The sequence below is a fragment of the Athene noctua genome, chromosome 2, assembly GCF_965140245.1.
Source record: "Athene noctua chromosome 2, bAthNoc1.hap1.1, whole genome shotgun sequence".
Classification (NCBI taxonomy): domain Eukaryota; kingdom Metazoa; phylum Chordata; class Aves; order Strigiformes; family Strigidae; genus Athene; species Athene noctua.
This window is the reverse complement of record NC_134038.1, coordinates 163,232,220-163,258,478: the sequence shown is the minus strand read 5'-3', so window position 1 is coordinate 163,258,478 and position 26,259 is coordinate 163,232,220. Positions and strand designations below refer to the sequence as shown.

The 26,259-nt window shown below is 38.6% G+C and overlaps 1 protein-coding gene across 3 annotated transcripts in view; it reads right to left on the bottom strand.

The window, feature by feature from the left end:
- VPS41 (VPS41 subunit of HOPS complex) overlaps positions 1 to 26,259 on the bottom strand; it is a 110,588-nt gene that overhangs the window by 46,678 nt on the left and 37,651 nt on the right. For 2 of the 3 annotated variants that reach the window (XM_074900924.1, XM_074900926.1), the window contains exons 5-10: positions 22,267 to 22,341; positions 16,581 to 16,643; positions 15,364 to 15,429; positions 5,208 to 5,327; positions 1,891 to 2,037; positions 615 to 681 (exon numbers count right to left, since the gene is read on the bottom strand). In XM_074900924.1, coding sequence (XP_074757025.1) covers positions 615 to 681; positions 1,891 to 2,037; positions 5,208 to 5,327; positions 15,364 to 15,429; positions 16,581 to 16,643; positions 22,267 to 22,341 — 538 coding nt within the window. Of the gene's footprint in view, positions 1 to 614; positions 682 to 1,890; positions 2,038 to 5,207; positions 5,328 to 10,793; positions 10,886 to 15,363; positions 15,430 to 16,580; positions 16,644 to 22,266; positions 22,342 to 26,259 lie in introns of those variants that run through there. The other variant, XM_074900927.1, reaches the window with a different exon arrangement.

Sequence of the window (26,259 nt, the reverse complement as noted above, 5' to 3'; positions counted from 1 at the left end):
TTGTGACTTTTTGTTTAGATCTCTTCTTCCTCCCCAAATTTCCTTTGAATTCCACTTTAGGTTTTACTTAATAAACACATTTAGTCAAGACCTTTTTCATTAATCAATAATAAGGAAATTTATTCACATCATCTAAGGTAGACAAGAAAGCAAAGGAGAACATAAAACACAGAAGCAAAACAAGCAGCAAAAAGAAAATCAAATCAATTTTCTAGCGCTATACCAAAGAGATGATTAAAAAGAGAAAAGTTAAAAGCAGTGTGGTCAAATAATCGAATAAACTAACATCTATTTTCTCCTTACTACTACACTGATCATCATCTAACCAAGACAAAAAACCCAAGTTCTCTGTAAGAATCTGCATGAAGGGAAAGTCAAGACATCCACTGTTCACACAAGGATCTCTGATTTTACATGACGATAGAATTTAAGACTCTCTACAAAAAAAAAAAAAAAGACTATGCAGGAGAACAACCTCATCAACTAAAAATGAGAAGACATTTATGTTACTACATGTTGCTTCTGAACAGTAACAGCTTTGTTCAGGCTAGAACGTGAAAACAGACCTTTAAGCTTATATAATTTTGAAAAAGAGCACATTCATACAATCGTACCTATTTCCACATAGCGGTTTGGAAGGTCACGCATTTCACTGGCATGCCGTTCTTTTACTGAGCAAATCTAGGAAACAGAGAATTGGATCATTATGATGAACAAACTGTAATTCCTAAAATGATACTAGCGTTTCCCAGAAACTCCTTTTCTTACTGAGGCATTCTGGGAGATGCTTTTCTGTATTTTGAAAAACACGCGCTGTAAAACACTGACAATGGCTCAATGAAGAAGTAAAACAGACAGGAAAGTTACAGCTGTTAAGTCCACAGCCTTATAAATATGCTGGGAGAGAAGAAGGAAGATGGACCACATGAGGGAAATGTGAAAACATCTGCCTACCATAATTTCTTCATAATAGCATGTATGTGAGTTTGTTTTCAGTATCTTTTCACACTTTGTGTCTCATTACTTTTCAATTTCAGTAAGAATATGCTATTGCAAATCTCAGTAGCAAGAGGAGAGTACGTACATAGAAAGAAATGCAAATGCCCAAATATTGTGAAGCATGCACAATACAAGGGGGAAGACAGATGCCAAACTTGGGACAAACCTCCTCATTTGTAAAGCTCTCAAGTTTAATGTTCCAAAAGGTTTTTACGCTTCATCTACGTCACTTTACCCTCCCTTTCCACCTACTCCTACCAAGCACTTTTAATTTCCCACTGTGCAGGGATGTAGCAGTTTGTTATTAGAAAACAGCTAACAGGCTTGTAACAAACTCTTATCAGGTGCTGGTCTGAGCAAATCATAATCAGTCAGCAGCACACAAGTTCAAAATGCCAGTCCCCTGCTGAAAGCAGAACAAAACGCCAAGCAGCCTGTCCCTCCTCTCCACCCCTTTTTTTCTTTTCTTCATGGTTGACCAAAATCATGTGGCTGTTTTAGCAGTCACAACCTCCTCAGCCCCCAAAACAATTCCCTCCGAAAACACCTCATGGTAAGTTGTTCTCCCTTAATGCTAATCAAAAGAAATGAATTCAACAGCCGACTAAAAGCTTTCAAAAGAGGAAATCTCTCCAAGGCACAGAGGAGAGAAGTGTCCCTGAGGATTACATTCGCCTGCTTGCTCACACACAGAAATCTGTCTGACCGCTGGGTGTCTATCACTCCTCCTCCTCATGAGGGTCAGACCAATGACATTTCTATGGCAGCAGGAGTTCTGCACATATAGTCAAACCAAATTCTATTTTTTTCGATTGTCTTTGCTTTCCAGAAATAATCCTCTGTTTGTCTGTGATAACAGCAAGCATTTATTACAAAGACAGGTAATTGCACCTTTACTGAATTTCCCCAGCCAATAATCAGCGTTAAATTATCCTTCCAGCAAAGGCTGCAGGGATACATATCTGGGCGAAGGCTTATGTCATCTCGAGGCACATTGGTAATTCTTTGCTTGGAGATCACGTCAAGTATCTTCACGCCCTGAAAGTTTAAATACAAGAGAACTTTACCCACTGTGACAAACACCTACTCACCACCTCTTGTATTATTTTGTACGCTAAGGCCATCATAGCAGTTTATGTCATAAATCTAAGGGTAGGGCTGAGCATGACAACAGAAAAAGCTGTTGATGCAAAGACCCATCTAACCCAGGGGGTGACAGAAGGACTAGAGTAAGCTAGATATTTTTAATTCACGTGCCAAATGAAAAGATATAGTAAGTGAACGAATGGCAGATTATCAGCTCCAGTCATGAACCAGTTCATCTTGTAGGGCTCGTGCTACTACTGAAGAAATAAATAAAAAAAATCTCAGCTCTGCCACAACAGCCCCTGGAGAGAAGCAGAAAGTTCCACTTTGGAAAAGGAAAAGATGTGAAGCAACAGCTCATTAAGATAAATTAAGCCAATCTGTACCTCTCCAGGAATGCATTTCTACTATTTAAAAGAGAAAATCAAGCACATTTAAATGATACTTGGTTTGTATGCTGTGATTTTTCACTGCTTCCTCAGAGAATCTCCTAAACTAAAAGAAGAAAAAGTTCAAAAAAAGGAAGATTAAAGTCATTTGAAAGAAAAAAAAAAAAAAAAGCGCCATTAATTAGATTTTTCCATGTTATTTAGACAAGGTGAGCTATAACCTTTCCAACAGCAAAATGGAGATAAATTTCATATTAAGTAATGACTTGTTCTTTGGATTTAAAACCAAAAGTCCCATCAGCCAAAACCAGGACAGTCGTGAAAATGAAACAAAGCATTTTAGTAGATACTTCTTTTCTGCTCACTGAGCTTAAGGAACAACGCTCATAATCACAGAAGAGGGGATGGAAGGGACCTTGAAAGGTCAGTGTCCAGGATGCCATTCCATGTTAGGATTTTTCTAATGACAAAACTGATTTAAAAGATTTCCCTGCCTGTTTCTGTTCCCCCTCCTACTGCGAGTTTCTATGTCCCCAGCTGTACAGATTCAACTGTTTGTAAGTCAAAGAACATAAACATGGGTGTCATGGTCTAAGCAAGGTTTTGCCCTTATTTTTTTCCTCTTATTTATTTAAATAACAAGGAGCAGTAAGTGCTATGGGGGTGGGTTGGGGTTTTTTTCAGTGGTCTTTGTCACTGAAGAACTACAAGTATGGAACACACTCCTATTGACATGGTTAACAGCCATCAAGGTTTCAGAAAAGAACTTGCACATAACATCTGCAATGTCCAAAGCCCAGATCTCTGGGTAACATAAACAAGGTTATACTGTGTGATAAAACTTGCAATCTTGCTTGAACTGCATTTTATTAAAGTTTTCTTTTACTAATCTTACCACTTTGTTTTCAAGGATAATTTTCAAAGAAATGTGATGCATATCACACCTTGTGTTTTTCTACAAGGTAGCAAATCCTATATGGGATAGACCACCTTAGGCTTAAAGTACCTTTCAAACCAGTAGTGTAGAATCCTCTGTAGTTAGCCATCTGCACCACTAACTGAAAGGACTTCCAGCATAAACTTCCTATCATGAAGGAGCCTAAAACGTGAACAAATGGGCAGTAGGCAGCCAAATGCCTCCAAGGATTTGGTCCTCAGCTGTCTCCCTTTGTAAAATTACACTCTTGGCCATGGATGAAGGAGAAGAGGGCACAGCAGCAAATATGAGTTACCTGAGCATCTGTCAAGCAGAATTAGACCTTGCCTAAACAACTGCAGACTATCCAATGTCTAAAAAGCTCACATACAGTGTGCTAAATAAAAAAAAAAGGCTTAATAAAAACTAAGTAGCCACACACAGACAACAAGAAGCAACCCATAAAAGATTTTCTCTGACTTTGCAAGGAAAAAATAGAACACAAAACCTTGCTAGAGGACGGAGAAATTTTTAAAAAGATAATGGGGGAGGGAAAGGCCAATAATCAAATATATTAATCTTTTGGAGGGCAAGTGTCATTTAATTTTTCATTGAAAGATAGGCCCTGACCATGGCTTTTTGTCTCTGACAGATGGCTCTCAACATTTTATTAGTATTCTGTGTTCTGATGTGGCACATCATCTCTAGGGATAACTCTCCTCAACTGTCCTATCCATTCCCAGCAGATTCACATTGAATACATATTTTAATTGTATGGCTCAAAAGAACAAAACCTTCAAAAAAGCTAATGTTATGTTGATCAAGCACACTGAAGTTTTAATTCTAATGTAGTTATTAAAGGGGAGTGAATAAACAAAAGTCCACCTCTAAAAATTTCGTATCAAACTGGTTTCGAATGGAATAAAAGAACAATGACTTTAAAATATTTTAATAAAAGCTTCCCTTCAGGAGGGAAAAAACAGTAGAAGGAAAAATGGTAATGTGTCAGAAGTACTTTCACCACATTTTAAAATAATACTGGAATTCAGACATGATACAGAATTAAAAACATATCCCTCACTGCTGAGCTTTAAAACACAGACCCTGACCCATCAATTAGATATACAGTGATAGGTGAAATGCAACACTCAGCATGAAAGCAATGGTTCCCTTTAAAATATGAATTACACTTAGGGCAAAAAGGGCCTATTTTCTACTAAAGCTACTTAGTTTTCTACTAAGTCTAGACTTCTATAGTGGTCTACCAAAATGAGAAATTATTACTATAATTTTTATAATCTGCAACATTATAAGTGCATATAATAATGTCACTTCAGTACAAATTACAAAATCCAAACAGAGGGGTTTTTTTTGGTTGGTTTTTTTTTTGTTTTTGGTTTGTTTTTTTTTTTTTTTTTTCTGGGGGTGGCAATGTTCTATTATTTATATAAAGAAGAGTTATATTAGCATTTTCTTCCTTGGACAGTTTGTTTCAATAAATTGCACTGGTCAAAATTCTGCTATACCACAGTGTACAGTAGTGACCATTCCCAACAATGGTATGTAAAGCTATTTTTCTTAATTTCTTCAGAAGTGGCAATCATATGGAGAACACTGAATAGCCAGAAGGAAACACCAGAAGAAATGTCTGTGAAGAAATGGAATCTAAATCACTATCCATCATTGCCTTTTATACTGGATTCTTCAAATGTACCATTTTTCAATGGAATATTTTGGCAATTAACACTGAAACATTTCAGATATCAGTGTAATGCAACAGTATTTTTGTTCAATTAACAGAAGTGCTGAATACTTACCATATTATTGGCCCAAGCAATTAAGTGTCCTCTCCATTTCACATTTCTGATATTTCCTTCCCCTTCGTGTAAAACTGAAGGCTTCCATCTATTCATCCAGCCCCTCTCATATAACAGCAACTATGAAGAATGCAACAAGAAATATCTCTGTGACACAGTGCTGTATGTAAAGATGGGAGGTATTTTTTGCTTCATTATCCCCTACTTGGATTCAAGGGCAACAAAAATATATACCTATCACAAAACAAAAAAGCAAATACAACCATTTTCATATAGTACATATACATTGAGACTCTTGTGTTACTTTCATATTAATAAGCAGCCTTTCCATCAAGTTTCTCCAGAGTGGTAAGTATACTTATTTCCATTTTAAGGAAAAAGAAATTAAGGCATTTGAGAACCTAAGCCTACAGCACTAATGACACCACTTCAGAAAGCTGTTAAAGAAACGAGGCTGCCCCACACCTATCCATTCATCTCGGGATAGGCTCCTTCTTCCCTCCAAAAAAACAGATAGTCAGAGCAAATTTTTGAAGACCCCCAAGCCTGTATCCTTTTGCTTGGTCCCACGTGGAACTAAATGGCCTTCCACAGGGCTCTAGAGATGCTGTTAGTCCCACACGGGCAAACTGCACTGTACCACAAGTGCTGCTGATTGTAGAACTTGTGTGATTGGGAATCTTGGGTTCTGCAAATAAGGCAGGTATTTAGAATATGTAAATGCATAGGGGATGTTGGGAAATGCTCTGCAGCAGCAAAGAAAAAACAGACTACATGCAGACAGTCTGCACGACAGTGCAGCTCTTTTACTGGTTCCTGTATGGTTTCAGGAAATTATTTAATAGGATTGTAACATGGAATCCCTTTAAGTGATGCAAAGTGCAGCGCTTGGAGGGATACGCAAGTAAGAAGCTGAACATCTATGAAGATCGTACTCTGAAGTACCAGTTCTGCCAAATTTGCATGAGTACACCCATGTACCAACGCATGCATAACCTGAATCCAAGCTCACACAAGTGCACAATGACCATTAAGAGGTGAAGAATTGCTACCTGCAAAGACTGTGCTACAACCTAAATCACAGAATCACCTAGGTTGGAAAAGACCTTGAAGCTTCTCCAGTCCAACCATTAACCTCACACTGACCGTTCTCAACTCTACCAGACCCCTCAGCGCTGGGTCAACCCGACTCTTCAACCCCTCCAGGGATGGGGACTCCACCCCTGCCCTGGGCAGCCCATTCCAACGCCCAACAACCCTTTCTGGAAAGAAATGCTTCCTCATAGCCAGTCTAAACCTTCCCTGGCACAACTTGGGGCCATTCCCTCTTCTCCTGTAGCTTGTTACTTGGTTCAAGAGACTCATCCCCAGCTCTCTGCACCCTCCTCTCAGGGAGCTGTAGAGGGCGATGAGGTCTCCCCTCAGCCTCCTCTTCTCCAGACTAAACCCCCCCAGTTCCCTCAGCCGCTCCCCATCAGACCTGTGCTCCAGACCCTGCACCAGCTCCGTTGCCCTTCTCTGGACACGCTCGAGTCATTCAATGGCCTTTTTGTAGTGAGGGGCCCAAAATCTATGTTGCTAATATTTCCTAAGATCCATCTGTACATGCTTTTTTACACGTGGTTTCCCACCACCTGTATTTGCATAAATATGTCAAATGAGAAGACGCTAGTTTTAAAATAAAATCTTTTAACAAAATAAGGGATTTTAACGGCAATTAGAGAGACTGCCTTTCATGCCTAAAGCCACAAGATGGCACCAAAAGACAAGTATTTCCTCCAGAAGTTTAAAGCCGTCACCAGCTAGGCCAGTCTATCAGAAACTTTTGCGTGAAGTGCGCTGCAGACATCAAATTTCTCACCCAAGTGCATCTTGCCACTTGAACCCACTCAAAATGACTGTGTGTCCTTCACATAGCTCACATGAAAGCCCACCTTATAGACAGTCTACAGGTATTTTTCCCCCACCTACAAAAATGCTAACTGATAAAAACTCTTACAGAATACGCTATTTCACAGCGACCAAGGCAAGACACTGAAAGCAGAGGTAACATCTACACTCATAAGGCAGTGCCATACAGAGGGATTTCCATTTGCAGGCTGGTAGGTGGATGTGAAACACAGGAGCAATCCTTAGTCCAAACTAATTAGCTCCACTCAGAAGCTGAGGATGTGATTAAATATTAAGTGCTGTGCTGATCCAGATTTGAAAATTACTTTTCTCCTAGTTCACAAACTCCTAAGGAGAGGCTTGACAGACAAAGAATTGTCACTTGGATGCTTCTTTCAATGCTGTCCAATAAAGAGAGCAGAAAAATACATAGTACTTTCACATGGACCTACTGGACAAGGCTGTGAAAATGGATGGGATGATACGAAATGTTAAAAGTGGCTGATGTCCATTATATTAACTGAACTTTTCTGCTTGTGACTGAATCGTGATTTATTTATTACACACAGATCCAGAGTGAACTGGGAATGACACTTTGCAGCTACTTTGTTACTGTTCATAGTTTGTGAACATCATGCTTTTTCATGACTCTACTTGAATAAGAAACTGCAAAGAAAATAAATGACCTAAGAACTTGTGAGGAGAAAAAAAAACCCTGCTTCAGTCTGTGCTCAGCTCTAACCACATGATTAATTAAATTCTCAGACCAAGGCAGTAGAAAACAACAGTCTGATATTGCATGTAATAAGGACGCAAAGAGAATCTGAATCTCTGCAGCACCCAGAATTCCCTGTTTCGTATCAGCAAGTGCAATAGGTCCCCCACTGAAGTCAAAGGACACTCAACATTGTAGCTTCAAAAAAATAATTTTATTTCAAAACGTGCTTTATGAATTTATATGCAATGCAAATATCTGCATTTTACTGATATACATAACGTGATTTATTTATTACTACTTACAGCAATGACACCTGGAAACTGAGTTACTGAACTTTGCTATGCATTTTTGAACTGCTATCCACTGAATGCATCTCTCTCAAAGTAAGTCTTCCTTTTTGTCTTCACACTGAAATGTTTATCACACCTGAAAGCCATTTAAAACTTCAAGAGCAGTTAGACGCATAAAAAAATTTCACTGTTTCTGGAGGGGGTCCTCCTACCACTTGCCTCTCTTTTTGGTTTGGGAAAAATATTTTAGGGTTTTATTTCCCATAAATCCCATAGTTTGGCAGTCAGCATTCACAGTACTTATATTTCAACAGCAGACACAAAAATCACTTTCTTGCATTCGCTGCAACACAGTTTATATTTTCCCCTTTTTGATTTGCTCTGGTAAATCTTTCTAGTCCTTTGTTACAGTACAGTAGTGCTCAGAACACAGCTCCAGCATCCAGTTTTGCAACATAATATAACTAAACTAACCTTTGACTTCAAGGGTCCCCACCCATGCTCCTTCATAGTACACTGCAATCTTCTGATATTTCCCTAATAATTTTGTGAGTCTTCTTAATCACTTCTGATTAAGATCCACTGGATCATTAAGAAAAATGACACACTGAAATGCATGAGACAAGAGGATGGTGTAGGACACATTTTGGTTTTAAATAAAAGTAGATATAATTCTCTTGGATTAGTGAATACATCTCTCTGTATTGTTCATTACCAAGAGGATTAATCTCCTCCAAAAAGAGCTCAAAACTCTGTTTTAGAGTTCATCCGCTGAAGAGAACACACTAGTGCTTGGATTTAACAGAGCCTCTCATGCAATTAGCATTAACACTAATTACATGCAATCCTGGTCTTTAAACTATGTACAGGAATTCTCAATCCTCTGAACAAAGAGGCTAATGATTACAGCTTTGGTAGTATCAATACGGTGAAGTAATTCAATTTCATCCCACTACCAAATACCACCTTCAAAACACTGAAATAAAAGATGTCTGTTCTCACACTGTGAAAAGTTTCAAACGAAACATACTTTTGCTGAAGCATTATGCACAGCATCATTACTTTAATTCAACTTAGCACCTTCTCTCTAAAGATCTGGAGGAGTTTTACAGAAGAAAAAGGCTGAGACTTCAGTTTGTAACTGAAGAGCCACCCTTCCCTTCCCTTCCCTATTACAGCGTTATTGGATTAGTTTTTATTTTACAAAATAAAAACTAGAAAAAAACTCCCTGTATTTTCCTTGCCTGAGTGTGACGATGTGCCTACCTGTGGTATTTGTTCTGGTTTTCAGCACCTCTGTCACCAACTCTTCCTTCATCCATGGAAGATCACAAAAACTTAAAACGCTACCGCCATGGTTACAAGTGATCACTACAGATATTTATTGTTTTCGGCATAAACCCAACATTTACAGGCACAGCCAAGATTAACAGATATCTGAGAGTAACACAGAACAGCATGCCACATGAAGACTTACTGTTTAATCGTGCATCCCTAGAAAAATATATAGCAACAATAAAAAATTATCACTTCTGTTTGAAGCAGTGATGGACTGGATGAGCTCAAACGAGGCAGAGAATAATGTAAACCTCAACTTTTCAAGTGAAGATGAGTTTTCAAAATACCGTCACAAAACACTGTTGTCTAAGGAGCTGGGGTGTGGATGGAGAGGAGGGCAGGAGGTGCAGTCAAGGGAAATCAAGCAGAGGCAGAGGCAGACAACAGCAGCTTTGGGAGGTAAGTGATGGCAACGGTGAGATACGAAACAGGAGCTGCTGCTGTAGTTCATGGACAAAGAAACTAGAAATGTTGAGATTTTTTAATATAAACATATGCCATAGGAGTTTTATTAGGCTGTACTTTTAATAACTCAACTGCTAGATTTCAGATGCCTCCTGTTCACAAAGAGCTACAGAATTAACACCTTGGAAAGCAAGTCCTGCAGCCTTGCAGGCAGACACACAAGCTCTCACGCATTTCATATATTTAGATCCTCTTTGCTTGTCACCTCAGGCAATGAAAAAAGTTTTCTACACAGACATTTGCAAAACACACAGCTACAGATTACACGCACACAGGACTAGGGTCCATTCTCTCTCTACACAAACCAAATTTGTTCATTACAGCACATTGCTTTGTTTTTTGTGATAAAGATCAAATGCACATCCAAATAATAATAAAGAAGAAATGTAAGCCAAATAATCTGCTCATTAAGCAAAAAGCACATCACTGCATATCAAAGTCTCATCCGCTCAATAATATGGGATACATCCGGGCAAATCACAGACCTGTATTATTGTGGCTTGCTTGCTGCTACAGTTTATTACCTGCTTACGGTAAATTATCCAATGAATGGACAGAAATTGCCATAGTATTTATTCTTTCTTCACTTAAACCAGACCTTTGAGTATTTACTGACTGACATTTTATAGCTTACAAAGCAATCTGCCTTTCTTGTCTGGCACTCTTCTACCCAACATAATGCCAAACAGCTGACTATCTGCTTTCTAAAAATGGACTGTGCTGCAAACAGCATCCTGACAATTTAATAATTTGTCAAAGCAGTCCAACCAGTTATTATAAAGTACATATCATAGGGTTCAGAGGTAAAGGTCATCTACTTACTCACAAAGCAAAGTGCATCTGCTGACACTATAAAGCAGACAATTAAAAAAAAAAAAAACAAACCTGAGACATTCCCTGGCAGACTTGACTTCAACATACAAATTCCACTACCCATAACAGCAGCTGCAGATGTCCAAGAATATTATTTCTCTTCCCACTTGTGCAGTGTTCTCAATCACTATCATTTCTCTATGACGTTGCTTCACCTGGAGTGGAAAGGAATTTAGATTGTCTTCGTTTGTGTCTCAGGCAGGAAGAATCCTGGGCTAGACCCACGGTGTCAACACTGAAGTAGTATTTCAGATTTTTTTAAATACTGAGGAATTTGTCTCAGGTAACACTCAGTTCTCTGCTTTTATAACACAAAGGAAAGAGAGCATGGGCACTGGTATGCTTCGATGCTAATTCTGGGCGGATAAACAGGACAAACATGTCCAGACATATCTGCGTTTGAAAACCTGTTCTTATAGTGTATCTTCTCCAGCAAAAGAAATACAAACACCATTAGAAATATGTTTTTGTATCTATTTCCATCATGTATATATAAAATATAAATATATTATGTGGATATAGACACAGATCGATAGAAAGATGTGACTGCTGACAGTCATGGGGGAAATTTTCAGTTTTATCTTGGTTCCCAAGCCCTTGAACAGTGTTTCAGACTGGATGCTCAAATCAACACTTATTATACAAAATGCATGTCCTAGGCAAAGGAAGAGGCCCAGTCCTTTAACATACTGAATACCCTACTCCCACACTAGCTTCAGAATTCATTTGCTTAATAGTGCTGGTTCCCCACTACCACGCTGGGTAGAGAACCCTCCAAAAAACCTTCATTAGCACACATTCAGCAGAGTGACTCTCGATCACTCCAGAGGATTCGCTCTCCTAGCAACTTTACTACAAAAACCTTTGTGTCTGGTTATTGATGTTAATCAAAACAGGAAACAGGGAGTCTCATCAATGCCTCTGCCAAGAAAGAAATCTCAAGTTGTCCTGCTCTCCTAAGTTATCTTTACATAAGGTGCAGTAGCTGATACCTTGACTTTGGAACTGAAATATCCTTCAGTCTTGTCTCTTTTAGTTCTGCCTCTGCCTTCTTAACCCTTTGGATATAACAGATACTTGGACACTGCAATAATGATCATTTAGTTCATGTGCTGGGAAGGACCAGCACTCTAACAGTTAAATAAAGAACACCTTGTTTTCAGTTTTACCACCTTCATTTTGTTGGCTTTTACCCTGTTATTTTTTAAGATTAGACCCTTTTTTAAAAGGTAGAAGGTTATGGCCTTCAACAGCACAGTATTTGTCTTTTCACTTGCCTTGAAGCTCTACTGTCTGCTCTGGACAGGAATGCCCTGTTATTTACAATATACAATATTATTATTTCAGGGTTACCATCATCTGCCAAGTCATCACAATGGTGCTGTAGTTAATTGCAAGAGATAAGGGGGCAGGGAGCAGGGAAGCGCCTCTATTTAGTACGGTACCTATTGCTTCTCACTGCAGTCGTGTCATTTCCACAGTACCTGCCCTGTTTCTAGGCACAGACAACATTCATTCATTGAAAAAAAAAAAAAAAAAAAAGGTGAAAAAAGCTTTTCCAGCCCAAAACAGAAGGTAATGATATCATCCCAAGCTTAATGTAAGTACTTTACTTTGTTTACTAAAGCAGGAGTTTTTAAAACAATTTAAATTGGTTATTTAGTTCATAATACAATTTAGAAAAAAAACCAAAACCACTCTTAAAGAACTCTAGTATATGCCCAGTTAAGCAATGGTATAAATATATATGCATGGTGACATTAAGTGTCCAACAATCTGTAGTGATTTAATCAGTTAGTCCAGGGAGCACTGCTCTTAAATCAGCGTTAGGTCAGGCTGAGCTTCTAAGACATGGCAAATCTCAGCATCACAGAACAATTCACCCAGGTACCAAACATCCACCTGTGTTGGAAACCGAGGACCTGCACTGTGCATCCCTGAAGCATGTCCCTTAGCTTCCCCCCCACCCTCCTCCCCTACTTTTTTTTTTTTTTTTTTCCAAGAGACTTGCTCACCTTGAATATTTGCAGAATGCTCTGCAGTGGGTCTTTGAACTGAAAAGTGTATTTTTTATACATTTTATATTGTCATGAAGAACTGCTTATTTCTCAAAAAATTAAGGAGGTGGTAATTTACAGTTATAGGCCCTGAACCCTATTCATTAAGGGCCCTACTGAGGCAGATGCTTGCTATAAAATTAATAAATTTAAGTAGATCTTAAAAGTGGTTTTCTGAGATGAGACAAACCAGTACGAAGGTCAGGGTGGCAAGATCTTGCTTCCTGCATGCATGTGTGGTTTGACTTCTTTATTTTGTTTCACTGTAAACCAAAATCAGCATGAAATTCAAGTAGGAAATCAAGAACATCCTTCTCATTCCAAGACAACAATGTTCGCAATGCAACCAGAGGAGTTTGAGGAAGTTACCAAATTTCTTTCTGGGTCTTTTTATTTGCTCAGATTATTTTAGCAAACAATTTTTAAAAAACCCTAACATTTTCAAACGTGAATACATACATATTATGTCACCATCTCACAGAACAACAACAACAAAAAAAGACACACCCCCACAACCCTTTAAACAACGAGTTCACACACTTCACACTACGTTTCTGAATGCAGCTCAGGTAAGGATCATAGCATGAGGGCTTCAAGCAAAGCTTCTCTCTTAAGCTTGATCGAAAATGAGGATAGTCTTACCTCTATCCTTACTGCTACCCCTGCCTCGGTGTGGGCAGGGAAGACAGGCAGCAGGCCTCCCACCACTGCCAGCTATCAGCTGTGGAGTTGCTGGGTCCTTGCAAAGGCTAAAAGCAGAGAGACCTCAGCAGCCCCCAGCCCCTGCCCTGAAAGGAGCTCACCCAACTACATGGAGGGACAATCTCCAGACAGAGGGAGAGAGATGCAAGGTCCACAGCCTGAGGTGGTACACCCTTCAGCCTGCTTTTCCTTACTCTCCTTGACCAAGTTCCCGTTGCCTGCTGTCCCCATAGAGCTCTTCGGTTTTACACTTAAGGAGAGGTGTAAATAAAAACCAGGGATGTTTTTCCAGGCCTTTTTATTTTCAGAAAAAGAAAAAAAATCTCTGACAAATAAGTAAGTGGAATTTAATTTTCTAAATTTTCTCAGAGTCTTTTGTTGTTGCCTTTATACAAGCATACATGCTCCTCTTGGAGAAAAGGGAAGGGTTTCTACCACAAGGCTAAGAGGTTTTATTTGTTGATTTTATGTATCAATAAAATCAAATTACAGGTGTCAAGGGACATTTATTTCCATGCTAAATACCTTATGTTAAGATGTCAATTAAAGTTTTCCTGAAGAGGAAAGTTCCTCAGCAAAAAATGAATGCATTAAGAAAAGTATACCATTCCCCAGAGGACAGAATATAAAACAACCTGTCAAGTAATCAAAGATAACCAAAGAGAATGTGTTAACTCCCTGATGTTTTTTTCTGTTCGGCATCAGGTGAATGCAAGCTCTTTTACCACCTGACGGAGCCCTGTTCTATTAATTCCCTGCTTCTCTCTTTCCATACCCCTTTTATCAGCACTAAAAAGCTTCACAAACTGGTGGCTGACAAAGACATACACTGACTGTGCATTATTTTAAGGACAACACCAACTCCGACCAGCCAGCAAAAGCTGTCAAGCATACACGCCACTTAAAAAGCAAAATAAAACACAACTACACTTTGAAACATATAGAACTGTTAATGAAAATTAAGTTGTATTCAGCACTAGAAGTCTGTATTTCTTACATGCTGGCAAGGAAAAGCCATGGCATTCGGTTTGACGCATCTATAACTGAGGATTGTTCATCCTTAACTCACAAGAGAAGGCAACAGGAAAATTCCATGAATTCAAGAAACTGTTCCAAATCAAACTTTTAATATTTTGACTGAAAATATGCAGTGTGATACAAGATACTTGTAGGACTTGGAAACAGCTGTAAACTGGAAGTCAATATTGCACGCTACGCCATTCACACCTAACGCACATTTAAAATAACTGTCTCAAGTAGAAGACATTAACTATACAGATAGAAGTACTTAAAAAAGTGAGAGCTCTACCAATAGCTCCCCTGAAATACTTTAAAAACAAAAAAAAACCTCAAACCATGAAGAAATGATGAAGATAAGTGGGTTTGTCCACTTTAAAAAAAACAAAAAACAAAAAAACCAAACCAAAAAAATCACCCACAGGTAAAGCAAAAGAAAAATGCCAACCGAGACCAACATGCATTGTAAAAGATCAGTATTAAGATCTAATTTCTGCTCCCACTTCAACAAATTAAAATGAATGGAGAAAGTCTGCCCTAGGAAATGCAAATAACCTTTTTTTCAGACTGTGTAGACAGAAGTATTTCTACTCCAAAGCTCAATATGTTGCAACATGTTTTTAACATTAAATATGTTGCACCTTTCGCCCCCTGGAATTAGTCTTAATTAAGTCAGAATGTTTTGGAATACAGTACATAAAGTAAAAGAATTCTTTGCTCTCAGAAGGCACATACACAGCCTTCTGAGAGCTATTTTTAAGAGCTGTTTAAAGACAGCCTAAATTCATTATACTATGACTGCTTACCTTTTTCCCTCCTGTTACAAATTGCTTGAAGTGGGATCTTACAAAATGAGGATGAACAGCAACAATCTGGGGGGGGAGGGGAGGGGGGAAGAAGGGAGTAAAAACAAAAAAAAAAAAAGAGGATTGTGGCTTAAATAAGAGTTTACAGAGAGCACCACATCACTTTTTTTAAACTAAATAACCCTTTGCCAAGTATCAAGTATTACAGCTGAGTTAGTTCTCTGAAGTAGAGCTTAGTTGTTTCAGACATTTCTTTTTCCTAGAAAAGAAGAAAATACTTCGTATTACATGGCATGTGACAAGTCACACGCCTGACACTGAGGGCTAGTTACACCAAACACCTCCTTTTTTTTTTGCACTGCAGGCAGCAGATTTAGGACAGTGCAGCACAGGACTGCCACAAGGGTTTGAGGGCCTGCCTAGATGGCACACAGACCTCAGCCAGGTCACGACAACCTCGTGTAGCATCAACACGCCTTAAACAGCCTCTTTGCCTTATGTGTTACGTGTCAAGTGTGGGAGATCCAGCTGCAAGAGCCATACGGCCTGAGGAGGTGAGTTGCATGTGATGTGTAAAAACTTAATGACCTCATTCCTCTTTCCCCCCTATAAGAGCAGCTGCAACACAGAAGACCCCAAGCAGCAAAATGCAATCGTTTGCCCACACCACCTTTCCTCCTGCAAGAAACATTTCTTGTTAAAAAAAAGCGCTAGATCTTTCCATACACCTACTAGAGGTGCTTTTTCAACATCCAGGCAGCCCCACATCTCTCACACAGAGTATAACTGAAATTTTCCCTTCAGACAGGGTACATCAGCATCGCCACCCACTGCCTTATCCTGAGGTAGGTTTAATAGATATGAATTGGTTGCAAAATATTGACCTCATGGCTAGCAGAACCCTCAGAATTTGTATCACAGAATCTACAAAGAAGGAAATACGTTGAGACAGGTAACAGCTGAAACAGGACAATTTCTCTTTCACTTTGCCTTTTTTATTTGAAAAACTCAATAATACTTCTTACGAAACCAAGATTGGCTTTCTTCCTGCCTAACCAGATCAAAAGCTTTTATATTGAGATAGATAACTATTTTCTAGTGACTTGAATAACATTACAAGGAACCAGTATTCCTCTCTCTCATTCAGATTCAATGTGACCTTTCTGTTATTAAAGATGGCAACAACACAATTACTAAAGATTAAAACAAGCACTTACTTTAATAGGACAGTCAAATGTTTCATGAAATTCTTCTGCTGAATACAATCCAAACACCTGCACCTAAAGAAGTACATAAAAAAACCAAAAATATTTACCTAATAACCACTTGACAATTAAAGGTGAATGTAGATCCCTAACCACTAGGAGATTATTTTGAAAGCTAACAGTTACATCCTTTTTCCTAAAGAAAAAAAAAAAAGTCATATTTAACAATTCAGAGTTAATTGAGACATCTTGGGCTTCTATTATGGCCTATCTCTAAATATTTGCAGCAGTGCAAAGTACTTACTTGAATCTTTTTCTTTTCTTTTTTTTTTTTTACAAACACAGCAAAAACTACAAGCTCCTTTTGCTTTAGGCTGATCAAATCTGTTTAACAGATACTGATCTAAGTAAGGTAAGAGCAACATAATAACATTCAGAGGAAGATAAATTAAAAACTCTTCCTTTCTGAGAGAGAACTGTAGGAATTTTTTCCCCTCCAAGCAATACAGGGTTTACATAAGAAAAAAGAAATTTGTGACAATAAAGCAAAACCAGCCTGAAAAACAAGACCCATATGTTTCTTGGCATCCTCTCCTCCTCCCAAGTGTATTCAGTGCTATTTTGTATTATTCCATGACCACTGGAAATGTCTTTCTCTGAAGATTCCTCTCTTCTCATCTGTGTTGATGTCTCAGTACATTTAATAGTCAGCACTGAAATTGTAACCATAGGCCATCAGAATTAATCCATCTGAAGAAGGCTCAACATCAAAAAAAACCAGAATCAAATATAGGTTCCTACTGTCAAGAGAATTAATGGATTTTTAAATGTTTTCTTCCCTTTACTTACAGGACAGGTAAAGAGATATCAAGTGTTAAGAAATTTTATTAGACTTCAATACTATGACTACGGAACAGGATTCCTCAAGCTTTTTGTAAGTACAACCCTCTTTTGGGCTCATGTCTCTTCATCCAACATGCAACATTCCCTTCTCCAGTTCTCAAATGAGACAGCTGACAACTCAGTTCCTACGGAACTTAAGAGTAAAACGGGGCTGAAGACTTACAGCCAGGAATTAGTAACTGATTTACTAATTACAATTTCCACAAAGATTAACAACTGCTTTGCTTTTTCATTATGACTTTAAGAGGTTTCCACCCCCTGCCAGAAGCTGTTGGAATAAAATTACCCCGTGGGGATGGGCACTACTGGTGGGAGAAAGGAGGGGGGGGAAAAAAAAAAAAAAGAGTATCCCATGGAGTGGTCAGTGGAAAACTGTATCTGACAGCAAATCTACTTTAGAAGGTTCTTAGGTTTAGTCTTAAAAAGGTAATCCGTTCAGTAACTCTGCTCTGCATGTTCAACAAGTTGGACTCAAAGGCCTAAGAGATCTTTTAACCTTATTTCTTTCTCTCCCTCCATCCCTACTATAATTTCCTTCAGGGGGAATAACAAAATATAGTAACAAAAAATAGAAATTAAAAAAAAAACCAACCCAAACCACTAGACAAAGATCTGCAGAACAAAGCTTGTAAATACCAGTAATGGGCCACAAAAAGCGAGGTTCCCCCAAAATTCCTGCAGACAGTGCAGGAGACAGAATAAAAAAATTGAGGCTTCAGGTAAACTACAAGAGGAACTAAGCCATCAGCAAGGAACTAAGCCATCCTCAGAGTGGCTCAAAGTTCAGCAGTCTAAGAGAAGTTAAAAACATCTCAAAACACCTCATCTCCCTTTCAAGCTTGTCTCCTGGATACATCTCCTAAGCAGCATTATCAGCTCTGTCCATTACTCATTAGCGAATATACTGCCTCTAACAACACGCTTTAAAAATACTGCAGCATGCACTGTGTAGGGCTGAGCTACCGCTCCAAAGGATTAGAAAAATCAATATTTGGAGACAGTGAGATGTATCGCAAAGCTGTGATTATGTAAGCCAACCAAAGGGTTGTATTTGAGTTGGGCCTGGCTGTAAGCCTAGAAAACCTTCGGGCTGATGTCTAGAGGATTTTGTTTTTTGGGGTTTTGTTTTCATCAGTTGGCACTGCATATCCAATGCAACAGACTAAAGAAAACAAGAAAAAGAGGAAGGACAAAATAAGACAGAGAGAAGAAAGGAGGAAGAAATAGACATGGTTAAAATGCAACACTGCAAATTCCACGGAAGCAGAGTCCTTAAAAACAACAAAACACCCCTCTCAGATTAAAACAAATTAATCAAAATTAACATTAGCAACAGTACCTTCAACATTTTCATAATACTGCATCGGACATGGCAATATGATATTCCTTTAAGAGTATGAAAACAAAATGGAGCCAATTAACTAAAGAGTCAGAAACAACTCAGCATAAAATACATGTTATCATGTTTACTCTAGGGACACTGTATAACAGTTTATTACTTCTTAATGTCTTTCATTTTTCAGAGAGAAAGTGATTCTTTTTGATATTACCAACTTATACTGGATTTATCTATTTCTACTTTCTATGCCTAATCAGCTCATGATGTTTTTGGGTACCTGCAAAAAGGATTTCATGATGAGAGTCCACTACATTTTGCCAATCCTGTCCGACTTTAAATATATAGAACCCACCACTTCAGTGCATCCTATCTTAACTGGTTTTTTGCTTCCACATGTGGAAGATGCAGCCAACCTTCATTGATCAAAAGGCAGGAAAATAGATGCATTTTATCTACAAGCCACACTTCTTCAAAAACTATCTATGTAATACTTCATGGTTGTTAACATAAATGTTGTTACAGACATTAAACATGACACTAAAACATGTAAACACATGGGCTTTCAATATAATTTATATTTTTCATATTAAAAAAGTTACAAGCCACTAAAGTGCAAATTACATCGCTGTTATGCAACAATGTAAGACAGCTTTAGCAAAATTGGGAGTCAAGATTCAGGTTTTTCAAGACAGCATACAAGTAGACAAAAAAACTAACCTGAAGTAACTTCGTAATTCTGAAGCTGCAAGCCTGCTTCCCCTTTATTTATTCCAGCACCAAAACTCTCCTCTCATACCCTAATATTTAAACAACCAGCAGCCAGACTGAAGTGGTGGTTTCAATTTCTGTCCCTCTCCATGCCAGTGGTGACCAGCTGCAGTTGAGTCCATTGGCAAGGAAGATTTCAAAGAACCAAACGTACAGTACAGAAGAGTCACAAGTGGCTCTCAAAGCACTTGTAGGCCACGTATGACATACAGGTGTTTTGACATGAGGTCTGGACACCATCCAACAATAAGAGTGTTACAGAATTGCACTATGCGGCTATGCCCCCCGCCCTCCTCAGTCAACATAGCTGGTCCAAATCTAGCTTGAGAGTGGAAAAAGAAAGTAAAAAGTAGTAAAATAAAATGCATCAGAGAGCAGAACAGATACGAGGAGGGTGTTCTGATCATAAAACCTTTCATTCAAGATGACAAATTGTTTCCACCTTCCTCATATTGGATCCACTTTAATATGGGAAAATGCACCCCTGCCTATTGCAAAAATCTTTTGCAGTGGCCTAGAAAACATATCTCCATTAACCGGTAGAAAAAACTTGCTTCAACCCATCTGGCTCAAAATTCACAAGTCTTTTTAACATACCCCCTTTTTTTTGTTTAAAACTGATTTAAGAAAACTAAGCTGTTTTGCTTTTCCTTGTTTCTTTTTTTCAGTAAGTAAAACTAGTGAAATCCTTCTTGTATCTGAGTTAATGACAACTTTGCAACCACTTGCACAAGAGTTTTAAGTTCTTACAATATGAAGACTTCCACTGTAGTAAGGAAAGAGGGTAAAGTTACACTTTTGTTATGACCCAGAACCTAGCAGTGCTTTGTTATCTGGCCAGGAATTTCTGTCATTTTCTTATATAGCAGCGCAATATACAACTATGTGCTTTCACCCATTTTAGGGGTGGGCTCTTTCACAGACACACACTTTTCTGGGTCAGGTGAAAAGTCTACCTTCCAAAACACCCAGATCTTTCAAATCTCCAGATGAGCTTTTCAGTGTGGTGGTGCATCTCTGGACTCTACGAAAGGCAGATATGATTAATACTGTAATTGTGATACTCCAGGTCCGCATCAAAAACATTACTAAAATGAGCCCTGGCTTGGGGACCGCAGTTTAGACTGCCTTGTATAGCATGTAATGTCACCTACTGGATCCACAATAGCTATTTCACTAAATGAACACAGATTCACCATTTAAAGTATTGGAGTCTTCAAATACAGCCACACCAGAGTAGGGATTATGGATTTTTGAACATTTCTGAAGTCAAATATGTATTTTTAATATTAATTTAATACATGAGAAATGTGCTTGGCTTGTAGTCTCACTGCAGCATACATATTTTGAGTCAGTAATCCACAGTCACATCTGAGGAGCCCTTTACAGCAAGTGCTTGCTTCCCCTCACCATTCAAAACACCCAAACCAACAATGTTAACTCAACATTTTATTACCTTGCACAATTACTGACCCTTCCCTTATCTTGCTTAGACAATTAGGACACTCTTGCTGTGTTTCTGAGAGGCTGTAAAATTCTACAACCCACTTTGATAGGCACTAGTATCCCAATTACCGTGTCAAGATACTGACATCAAGATATCTGAGAAACAAAAGGCTTGGATACATAAACTGGCTGCCTGCCTGTTGAGGAAAAATACCACCTATTTGGAAGGAAAAAACCTAAGTGCATACAGTCTATAAAGGGGTTGCTTCCCCATTTTGCTTACTGCAAAATCCAATTTTTACTTTTAATTTATAGAACTTCTACTGAATGGGATGCATCCATTAGGATCACCAACATTCCTCCTCCCCACAAGTCTACTCTGTAAGAAATGTTCTCCTCAGTAAATGAGATGGATATTGAGAAATTATTTAAATTATTTTTAATGCACTGCATTTGTATATGAGCATTATATTAAGAAAGCTTAAATGCATCCTGTGCATTAGAATTTTATCATTGCAAACCAACATTAGAAAAGACTGCCATCGACTTAAAAACAAAAAAGACATTCTTATAAGTGAAAAATCAATCACCAAAACCACTAAATGTCACAGCTCAACATTCCAGAGAAGCACTGATAATTGTTAGTTATACACTGCACAAATGATATATGTCCTCAGTCAAGGAAGTAGGTGCCAGTTTTTTAGGAAACTGTACATATATTGATTTTACATTTATTTAATGTGGCTGTTGTAAGACACTTTATTCTTCTGATAAACTATGATTGCTTATCAAAAGATTCTATAATTCAAGAGAAACATTCATAACGTGTGTGAAAATGAAAACCACCAGCCCACAGAAATCATGCCCACAAAATCCAATTTTGTGGATTTATAGCAGAAAGGCATTAAACTACTGTCTTGCAGGAACAGCAGAGTAGTCACTGAAGTATAACTGGCACAGCAGTAATGATTAAGGTGACATGTCCTCCTGCCACAGCTGTTAATCAGCTTAATACCAGTTACATTATTGACATTCTTGTAATTACTTTTCCTACGGCACATTTGTGCAAAATATATTTGACTTTAATTCTGAGTATTCAAAGGTGAGCTCAGTTCTCAAAATGGATGGTCAAAGTGGTGGTGCTAAATGCAGGAATTAACTCCACAGGTATCACAATTACCTCAAGTGTAATACTAAGGACTATCTGCTACCTCATTAAATATATAAATGCATTTGTTGTACCTTGCCATCTTCTGAGCAAACACCCATGTGTTCTCCACTTTCATCCAGGCTGATCTGATTTATCTTCACTGGGCTCTACAGAAAGAAGAGTAAAGAAAGAAAAAAGACTTTTAAAGTTGACTTTAAAGTTATATCACTAAGCACATGCTTTAACACCCCCCCCACTTCCTCAGATTTATGTGTTAACGGTCATGTAATGTTTAGTTCCATGAATTAAAAAACCCCACAGAATAGGTATTTCTATGACAATGCCAAGACAGCCGCCTTTGCAGCCTTTTGCCTTACCCTGAAATTTGACAGTTGTTGCAGTTACGCACCTCAGGGCTCTGGAGCTCTCATGAAATGCCAGGTTCCCAGACCTTGAGCATCTGCGCCTGTGTACCACAGCTGTTCATTGAGAACCTCTCCCACTATCAAAACTCAGGATCAAACACACTGACCACACCGGCATCAAGCCAACTGAAAACTCCTCTGGGTTGTTCTGACAGCTATACTGGTAATTATTCCTTCCTTCCTTCAAATCCCTTCTCCTGCTTTCATTTTTGCCTCTAATAGCATTCTCAGAAGTGAAGCGAATATTAGAAGTGCAACACAGGCGTGGTCATTCTTAGACATATACTGAGAAAAGCCTGAAGACTGCCCCAATTTAATAAATTTTCCTTTCCCTATCCAGATATACTTTTGGTTCTAGTCTACAGGGTGATAGAGTATCCGTTACTGTTTACTTTAGCTTAAACATCCTCACCTTAAGTACTGAGGACTAACTTATAACATTATTTGAATAATGTGATGCATATCCTCCTGCATACAAAATCTCATCCAATTATAGTCAAGTACCAAAAGAGCCTTCTTATATACCATGATCCTGATTTCACCCTCTGTAACAAATGTGTTTTCAAACACCATTGAAGGATCTTCACCCAAGTAAGTCTCTCTTACACATTTAAGAACAACTTTTCCTACTCATGAAATTTTCAACAGATTGAACCACAAAACAGACCACTTCTGTGTTTTTAAGCAAGATAAAAGAGAAATCCATCGTACATTTGCATGAAAAGAAAGTGTCACTGGAACAGTGCTGGAGTCATGGGGTCACATTAGGTGTTACAAAACTGTGTCTAAAATATCACAGGTCCATATATATGTTATGGCAGTTGGAATTACATAAAAAGTACATCATCAAGAGTTACACAAAATCACACTGTCCAGATGGACTATCTACAAGATATGAACTGAGGTCTTCTCACAGCCTTTGGAAAGCTTTTCCCCATAATCTTTCACACACCAAAAAATTCCAACTAGGGAAATGAAATTTTCCTCTCTCCCACCTTGAAATGCAAATCACATTTCATTTTCTAGAAGCTTCTTTCTAATCAAGGTTGAACAACTGAGCCCTGCACTTCAACAGTTCCTTGATGAGTTGGGAAAAGAATGCTGCCAGCCCTTTCGCTTTCCTGCTTCCTCGTGCGTAGGAGACACCACTCTTGGTCTCACTTTGTGTTACCTACCACAGACCACCACCTGAAAATACTGCAAGTACTGGCTATCACAAAGCAGTCTTTCTGCTGTGCGTTCTTTGCTGAAAAGTGCATTGCTGAGGAAAAGTCAAATTAGTTTTCCTTATGTGCTCCAGAAGTAGTTTTCTTTCACCACAGAGCAGTTACACTGACTTGCTGCGTTTCAAAATCAGAAGCAAGCGCATCACTGGCAGTACAGGCAGCTGGTGCACATTCCCCGGCTGCGTTCCTCCTGACATGTTTGGGGGGTGTCAGCTGAGGAGCACAGCTCAAGCCCATCAGCCTGCTGGTGCAGTCAACACCCTTGTGAAAGCTCTGATTCTCAGATGCTACACACACAGTTGGCTAATTCTAGGCCTGGAGGATGCTGAGCAAGGCAAGACAGGTCAGTTGACAGTCTCTTTTTCCAGAAGCTTCCTAAAAATTGCTAGCACACACTTTTATTCCTGCCTTACCTTGAAAATGCCTTTCTAAACTTCTGTTTGCTCATCAAGGTGCAAGAGAAGATTCTGTCTAGGGGAAAGAAAAAAAAAAGCCAGCATGTCTCCACCATTCCCTCTACAATGAGAAACAACTCTGGCCCTCTGAAATGACAGGCACAGAAAAGTTCAGCTGAGTTCATCATGGGAGCGGCACTGGTTTTTGTTCTGGGCTGCATCTAAGTTGCCATTGCCACAACTTTCTCACAAAAGTTCTTCTGTTCTTTTATTACTTCACAAGTTGAAAGCCATAAAGTCCATCTTGAACAGTCCCACTTTGACACATAGTGATATGCTAAGGTACAGTGTTCATTTGGCCATGTTCTTCTCATCCCTCCAGCACCTACATCTGTATCAGGGCTGACAGGACAGCAACAGGAGACCTAGCAGCACTCCTGTGTGATGGGCCTTCTTGGAGACACTCTACTGCAACAAAGCCCAAGACAAAAAGAAACAAAACAGGACACACCAGGAGAGTCGACAGCTCAATCCTACAGTGCACACATTTTCCTGCCAAACAGCTTTGGTAAAGTTTGATGCTGATACAATGAAGTGTAGGAAGTAGGCAAGGTAAGACTGTGGAAGTTATCTTCACATAAAAGTTGAAGACAAGGAGCAGAATGATGGAATTTATCTGTCATGCTGTGGTTTGAAAGCCACGTGGCACACTTTGAAGATTAAATGTGTGATTGCCCTCAGGTAACCAAACAGTGCCTCGGAAGGCAAAACATCTCCTTATATACACAGAGAATGTTGTCAGTGGTGGAAAAGGCAATTTTATTTGCATTTTTCCCACATTCAGAATTGTGCACAATACTTCAAGACGGTTTGTTGAGTAAAAAATTGATGATATGGTATTTTATAACACTGTATATAACTGGCAACTTGTTACAAGCCTTCTGCATGCTCAACACCTTTAACAGTTGCTTTTAACTTTTCCTTTCTCAGATTTTTTTTTTTTTTTTCTGTTGTCTGCACTATACACAGATGACAATCAGGGAAGACAAATTCAACTAAAAGCTCACTTACACAAACCTCCAGTTAAGGCCCAACAGGAGATGCTATTCTAGATGATGTACACAAGGCAAAGCATACAGAGTAATTTTTTTTCAGCACTCAAGTGGAATTGGCACTACTGGCTCCTAGCTTGTTCACTGACTTTACCAGTCAGAATTTTCTATGGAGCTCAGAAAGGGATGATAGACCATGAATTTAAAAACAGTTAAAGCTGAATATTAAATACATTATAAAATAAAGTTCCAGCAAGAATAGCTAATGTCAGGATCTTCTTGTTCAGAGCTGTAAAACAGTCAAAACTACCATTCTGAAAACACATTCCACTAGAAAGCTGTTTAAGATTTGTATCTAAAACTATCCAGGAAATCAGAGATAAAAGACTACAGATAAAAATGGTGCACGTGTTATCTAAACCAAAGTGTTTCTTCTAGAATTAGCTCCAATTCATCTTTTCGTATCAATTATTTTTATAAATATACTTCTGTGCCAGTCAGCAAAGTTCCGTACCATTTCAAATTTAGTTGTATTTATATCCTGCCAACACCACATGGACAGTTTTGATATTTCAGAAAAGAGAAGCACAGATAATTTTGTGGGGTTAACCTCCCTCACCCTGCTTTTATTTTTTATTTTTTATTTTTATTAAATGTTATCAACTCAGCCTTGGAGTTACAACTGTCTTTCCCTTGTGGGTTTTTAAACCTTATTCCAGCTAACCCACTGAAGAGTTTAATTTGCCTGACAAAAGAAAATAGGTTTTGGTTTTTACAGTACTGAAAATAAACGCCCTTCCTGCAACATCCACCTTTACAGGCCGACAAAAGATGAAGAATCACTCAAGGTTAGAGAGGACACAGGTAGTCACTAAGTTATCACAATCTGGAGGACTGATCATTTGATTCAGTCAGAACCAGGATATGCTCTGGGGTTTGGTCAGGTGACTATTTTAAAGGTATAAAATGGGTGGGGAAAAAAATCTG